The following is a 7,480-nucleotide window of genomic DNA, read 5'->3' as shown; positions in this document are numbered from 1 at the left end:
GGACATATAGGCCATAAATGAACACTAACCTCAATGTTTTCCACATGATACAGTATATGGTAAATTGTTGCTCAATAGACTGTGATGTCTCTTCATTCTTGTCCTTGCAATATGTAAATTTGCTAAATAAAACAGTAACCTGTTTAATTAAATGAAATGCCTTGCACTTATACCAAAACCCATTGATAAGACAATAACATATTTCTAGTGTAAAGTATTCACTCCGTAATTTGTAGGACATGGTGTAGGCAAACAGAAAGTAGAGTTGAAGTCTATATATTCAATTATATGAAGAAGAGATGTTTTTATTGATTGGATGTGAAGTAGTATATTAATAACTACAAAATTCAGACATGATCACAATAAATTACATATGAGATACGTAACATCAGTATGAGATATAACAGGATGGTAATTTTGACTTAATGCACAATAGTGTACTATAGTGGGCAAAATACTGAAAATAGATGCAATGTAATGACTGTAATGTACCATAATGTAACGTATTAACTGAATGATAGTAATGCTGTGATTCAACAGTACAAAGACCCTTATGTGATATGATATGACATGATATGATGAACTTGTATTTAATGCATTCAATTACAATTCCAACTTACACTTATTTAGGTACAGGATAAGAGTTACAGTAGAACAATGTGGTAGGTGCCTTGTTCAAGGGCACTTCAATCATGGTGGTTTAAAGAAGGGAAAGGGTGGGATTCAAACGTGCAACTGTCTGACTCTTCTTGTTTAAAATATTCTTTTTGTCTTTTTTTGATAGGACAGTGTGAGAGGTGGACAGGGAGGGGTTGTCAATGGACCCGGGCTGGGAATCTAACCCGGGTCAGCCACATGGCAGGCAAGTGCCTTACCGGTTGGCCACGGCAGGGCCCGGGCAACCCTCTGATTCAGTCAAACTATAAAGTCCACATACACACTGTTGTGTTGCACACTGAAATATACTATTGATATGGTAGATTGCTACAGTAAATTCAAAGGCAGGAACCTCAATCAGCTTTGAAAATCTTTGAAAAAAATCCTGACAATGAAATTGTTGTTTCAAGGCAAAATACCTGAGTTAATCCAAGAGCCTCTAGGTTTTTCAACTCTTCATTGACTTTTAATTGATGTAGAAGAGGGTGTAGACCGGATTGAGGCAATCCAACTGAGCAAAATAGTTGTACGAGATGCCTTATTTCCGAAAGCAAAAAAGATACAGGATACTCACTAATCTTTACTCTTTTTCCAAAGTTACGAGCATCCTTTAATTTCTGCACAGCCTCATCAATGTTGTCTTTTAGACCTGTTAGCAATTGATTCTTCAATTGTAGCTGTTTGATGAATCCAGTTTTCTCTCCATTGAGTTGATCTGCTTGTAATATCACTACATTCACCAATTTCTCTTCAATGATGTTCTTGGAAAGTTTAACAGATTCTGAAGCTTTTTCAAGGTCTTGTAAAGCTGCTGTGATATAGCCTTGATCCTTTGCATGCATGACTGAGAGTGCACGGTTATACAAGGCAATGGCATCCGTATCATTTTCCTCCACTGCTCTTGTGTACATCCCAATGCTCTCCCCAAAACGACCCTGAACCCTTAATTCATTTCCATATCTGGTGTAAAAAGACAAAGCGGACGATGGAGATTTCCCTCTTTCCAAGCACTCTTGAGCATATTTCATTGCATTCCTAAAAGTGGTTTTCAGGGTCTCTTCAGTTTCATTCTCATTGAAACGCATCAGAAGCCACAGGCCCCAGCATTCATGCATCGACTCAACAATTGCATCAAGCTTTTTGCTGTTTTTGTGTTTTTTATATAGCTCATCAAGAAGCTTCAGATAATCAGAGAAGAGATCTTCCTTCTTAGTCATTTTTGGTATGTCTTCTCTCAGGTATGATGACATCCTCTCCTCCACTAAGCTGTCCCTTGCCATTTTTGCATCTATAACAGCTGCTTTGTTTGGGTTTTTCAGGGAGGATACAACTATGTCCAGAGTTGCTATCATTTCCTCACGTGACTGTTGACTATTGTTTTCTTGCTTGATGAACTCTTTCAAAACTTCACTCAGTCTCCTCTTCACATGCTCGCCACATATTTCCAGCACCACCATATGCAAATGCATGATCCGTTGTGCTAACATCTGCAGGAGAGATGTATTTCCAAACATTTGTACAATGGTCGAAGCTGAGAAATGATCGAAACACATGATCAGTTGAGCAGACCCTGGATTCCCTTGACGCCCACTGCGACCAAAGGCTTGATTTTCAACTCTGATGTTCAACGGTAGGAATGTTTGCAGCACAAAGAGACCTCCGGACGCGTTGACCTCTTGGGAGACCTTAAGATCGGTGCCCCGACCGGCCAAATTAGTTGCAATAATGACATCTCTAGGCTGAAGTGGCCTACCAGTGATTTCAGTGGAGTCGAGGTTGCTGTTCGTGTAAACTTTAATATGGATGGACTGATCAGAGAGGGAATTTGTGATGGCTTTCTCAATAGTCTTGGCTCGGTTTATTGTCTCACAAATAACCAGAACAGCTCTCTCACCACGGTAACTTGTTGCACTGACTTTTTCCTTGACTGCACTGCAGATTTCGCTCAGCCAGTCTTCCTCATTTCTCTCAACTTGTCCTGTTTCCTCAAATAGTTTTCTCCGCTTGAAGGAAGGAATGACACAGGTTTGCATGCCTTTGTACAGTTCCCCAAGCATTTCAACTTCCTCTTTGTTACCCAAAGTGCCCGAGATTCCATACACCTGGCTCTTGTACATCCTAAAAAGCCTCACGTTGGACATGAAGTTTGTTATAGCTGTCATGTTGCTCAGCTTAGCCTGATGTTTCATTTCGATAAATTGCTGTAGCCCATTACTCCATCTCATGTTGTTCTGTACAACACCTGTGCAAGTGTAGTCAACAGGGACCACCGACTGCCCCTGTATGATGTATTCATCCCCTAAATCCATCTCTTTGGCTTGAAAGGCACTTAAAACCCACACTCGCAACTTTGCTTTGATAAAGTGCTGCATGCCTGGGATGGGTGAGTCTTCAGGCGTAACTTCAGGACAAATAAATTGTAGATCCTCTTTAATTGTCTGCTCAACCGAGTTGATACATGCCTCTTTGTCTGGGAACAAACGTCGGCAGAGACCTCCTTTGAGGAACAATAAGGAAATCTTGTGGCGATCCCCCTCATCTCCGTTTTGTGCCATGTTCACTTTCTGTTGACCATCTTCTTGAAACAAGCTAAAGGAATAATTCAGAAGTTTCTCTTTGGCAACTTTGAAGAAATCAACAATCTGGGATTGGCTGATACATTCTAGTTTTTGAATCATGTCTTGGGATTTGGGCTGTGTCATTTCTTTTGCAAAACCAGTTGGGAAAATGCCTCTGTCCTCAGCCAACTTTAAAATGGGCTGCACATTGGATCCAGTACATTCCTGTAGAATGTCGACAAAGGGCCGAATCGGGCCTGCTGTTTCCCCCCAACTCATTTTCTTGTGTTGATCTACTTGAAACCATATTCTGGACAAAAGAATGTCAAGACATTGCATAGCCGGCATTGTGGAGCTCAGATAAACAACCTCCAGGCCTTTATCCAACATGAGAGAATCCACCTCATCCACAATCACACATTCAAACTTTCTGTCAGTCCTAATATACTCTCTATTAAAATGGTGTCTTAGCCAGTCTCCCGCAAAGTTTTCTGTAGTGCCATACACTACATGACACTTGTAGCATTTTTTTAACTGCTCTTCTGATTTATTTGTGTTGCAGTTGACCGTAAGCCCAAGTTGTTCATAGAACACCTTCCATTCCTCCACATCCCGCTCGGCCAGCACTGGGGAACTGGAGATGATGTCAACCTTTTGACCTTTCAGAGCTCTGTAGGCAGCAAACATTGCCACAATGCACGACTTCCCCTCACCTGTGCCTACCTGAAGCAGGTAGCTGTTATGGGAGAGTGCCAAAATGCACCAGCTGACCATCTGTGTGTAACGAGGCTTCCAATGCTTTGTTTGGGCCTGCACCGCTTTACATATATCAAAAAGGGTTTCCTCCATTCCGTCTTTACAGACTTTCTTGTTATTTTGCTTGAGGGCTTTGGAAACATTCGACACGATTGCTCTCACCTTTTCAATCAAATTGTCATGAACCCCATCATGCTGTCTGGCAATGTCTTTCAGGATCTCCTCAAGATTCTGCTCTCTCTCTGACTCTAATAATTTAAACAGTTTGGGATCATCAATTGTGGAATCCTGCACTAACTGAACAACATTGAAATCTCCTGCATCTCCTGAAATTTTCATTGCTGCATCGATTTTGTGAATTTCTATTGTGTACAGTATTTTTGCCATCCATTTGTCAAAATTAACCTTTTGTTGTTTTTTGTTTTGGCACATAAAACGGTCCACTAAAGCCTCAAAGAGCTTTTTCACATCTTCTTTCTTCCACCCAATGTGTTCTGACAAACAGTGGAGTCGGGGAATGCTTAGCTCCATACTGCAATCTTCATTATCATTATCCATGGTGATTTTCCGCTTCAAAGATAACATTTAGACCACTTCCATTGGCACCTGTATAACACAAATATGTGTGGTTGGTTTTCACTGCCACTCAACCAATACTTCCAGCTCCATTTAAACCGATTTTTTGGAAAGTCTGTTATAAATAATTCTTACTTTGATATGACTCTGTTGTGCCAGATGAATGTGGTTCTGCAAGGCCAGCAGCATTGCAACTGAATTTCATCAACTGAATCTCTTATCACATTCCTCATTCTGTAGGGCAGACAAAGAGTTGCTGTGGGTATGTATGTAGAGACACATTACATGCAATGCAATGAATAATAATAATAATAATAATAATAATAATAATAATAATAATAATAACAGCAACAGTAAAAGGTGAATCCATGATGCCACCGATCTAGGTCAATTTCTGACCAAAAGAACAGCAATTGGTTACGTCCAAAATACGCAAAAGGTAAGAATAAACATACACATACTGAATCTTAATGCTGCAATGTCAGATGCTTTCCACAAAGTGAAATGACTCCGGCTGATACAGTAGGCCGTACACTTCACTTCTTAATCTTTGTTGCTCTTTTTTAATCCGCATTTACTTTAATACTCTAACTGTTATTAAAAATAATCAGTCTCTTATAGAGACAATTCTAATATTAATTTATCTCACTGTCACACAGAAGTTCATCGCACCTACATTGACATATTGTACAATTTATATGGGCAATGATATACAAAAAGTTCAATTACTACAATTTTTACATTTGAATGGATGATGTTAATGTATGGTCATGGACAAAGACACCTACCTGGTGTACATGTGATGTTAAAATCATGCTTTCTGGACAAAGTCAGTGACAAGTCTGCAATATTAAGAAAAGGACAAATCAGTCTAAATATCAACTCCTGTCCCAGTTTGTTTTCTTCATAACACACAACCTGCCTTGCCCCTATGCACGCATGCACACGCATGATACACTTGTTTTCCCATGTTTGTCAGAACTCTCCATTGACTCTAATTAACAAATTAAAGAATGCCGCATATGCCACTGAATACATGTTTTTTTCCAGATTTGTCATTAACACTATTTTTTAAAATCATCATTATTATGTTTTCATGGCCTGTGCAAGCAGGAGAAGGATACAGACATACAGACAGAGATGTATTCCTAATACCCATTCTAAATAGCTATTCTTTAAGACTCAGTGTCATATCACAACTTACTTGAGATTATTAGTCAACACAAATGCCAATGAAGTATAAACGTTACCAAATTTTCCAAATACCTCTAAGCATCATGAATTTAACTCTTGTTTGTTTATACAGCATAACGTCAACAAATGTAAGAGCATGCCACTGTATGGTCATGGACAGGGGCACCTACAGGTTTGAATCATGTTTTAGGAACGAAGTAAGTGATCAATTCACAATATTGAAGTAATGGAAAGGGCAAGTCAGCCAACATTTCAACCCATTACTGGTCTTCATAACACTCTCCCTGCCTTGCCCCAACTACACACACGCACAGGCACACATGAAGTCACACACACACAAACACACGAGCACAACGCACACTTGCTTTCACATGCTTGTGAAAACCATCTAATGTCTCGCATAAAAAACAAGTTAAAGAATGCCTCATCCTTCCAGCACATACATGCTTTGCACTTTTACTTTTGTCATTGAAATAAAATGTCCAAGATTGTGAGGAAAACCTTTTTTCCTGTTGTTCCTCACAAACATAGAAAATATCCATAGATCAGAGAGAGAGAGAGAGAGAGAGAGAGAGAGAGAGAGAGAGAGAGAGCTATATACACGACTTACTTGAGATAATTTGTTAACACAATGCTGATGAAGTGGAACTGTTAATAGCCTACATTTAAAACATACTTTTAAAAACCAATCGCTTCTCATGACACACTGTAACAGACTACTGTAAATTAGACTATATTCTCACCTGATGTTGGATGAGATGCTGTTTATCCTCTCTGTGGCGTTGGCCATTGTCTTGGTATGACATCGCCAGTCTACGGACAACTCCCCAACTCCCTCCAAAGCAGAACTTATACCATGTGCCATCCGTAATGGAACTCCCCAGAAAATCCCGTACTTTCTCTCTACTTCAGTTACATTCTTCACAGTCCTACCAAACAAACCCAACATTTTGCCACAACGTTGCCTGGTGTCACTGTAAAACATGCCCATAAATCACAAGTGGCAATGTTGAGGTAAAAGTTTAATGATATATAGTTTCAATACAACAACAACATCCATTGTTTGCGGTGTACAATGGAGGCGGAATTTCTGTTTTTGTTTTATATCACGTGATTGAAAATAAACTACACTGTGTGTGTGTGTTTGTGTGTGTGTGTGTGTGTGTGTGTGTGTGTGTGTGTGTGTGTGTGTGTGTGTGTGTGTGTGTGTGTGTGTGTGTGTGTGTGTGTGTGTGTGTTTCATCACATGGTTTTAAAAAACCTGTCTGGGCGGAGTGGAACAAAGATGAGAAGATACAGTAAGTCTTAGCCAAATCGAGTCAAGACAGGAGACCGCAATGGAACAAAAGACAGACAACTGCCAGATATAAAATGAGTACAATTTATCAAATATACGAAAGGAAAATATTGCTTGGTTTTCAATCATTACACAAAGGGATTAGAGATGACAAACCCAAAGGTTTATGTAGGTGCTTGCATGCATTTGAGAAATAGGTACAGTAGGCCTATATAGTATGAGAATGGCAACAAGGGAATAAAGCATCAGATACTCAGATAATTAAGGTGCATATGTATCTGTCTGACAGACACAAGCATAGCCAAATCACTTTTTTTCTTCCATGGGAGAGTTAATGTGCATGGATGATGACGCATCAGAAAAAAAAAGCCACATTCCACAAATGGTTTAAAAGAAGGGCATCATGTACAATCAAGTACTGTTGTACCACGGTATAAGTTCA

General features: G+C 39.5%; 1 protein-coding gene across 1 annotated transcript; it reads right to left on the bottom strand.

Annotated features, from left to right (window-relative positions):
* Window positions 1–315: 315 nt before the first annotated feature.
* On the bottom strand, window positions 316–6,585 carry LOC134437767 (protein translocase subunit SecA-like). The gene is made up of 4 exons (XM_063187299.1): window positions 6,485–6,585; window positions 5,336–5,389; window positions 4,683–4,781; window positions 316–4,577 (listed from the first exon to the last, which is right to left on the bottom strand). Exon 4 carries the CDS (start codon window positions 4,554–4,556, stop codon window positions 1,011–1,013), a length of 3,546 nt encoding a protein of 1,181 aa, XP_063043369.1. The 5' UTR covers window positions 4,557–4,577; window positions 4,683–4,781; window positions 5,336–5,389; window positions 6,485–6,585; the 3' UTR covers window positions 316–1,010.
* Window positions 6,586–7,480: the final 895 nt, after the last annotated feature.

Source organism: Engraulis encrasicolus, chromosome 21 (assembly GCF_034702125.1).
Source record: "Engraulis encrasicolus isolate BLACKSEA-1 chromosome 21, IST_EnEncr_1.0, whole genome shotgun sequence".
NCBI lineage: Eukaryota > Metazoa > Chordata > Actinopteri > Clupeiformes > Engraulidae > Engraulis > Engraulis encrasicolus.
Note: the sequence above shows the minus strand (reverse complement) of the source record. Positions and strands in the feature narration are given on the sequence as shown.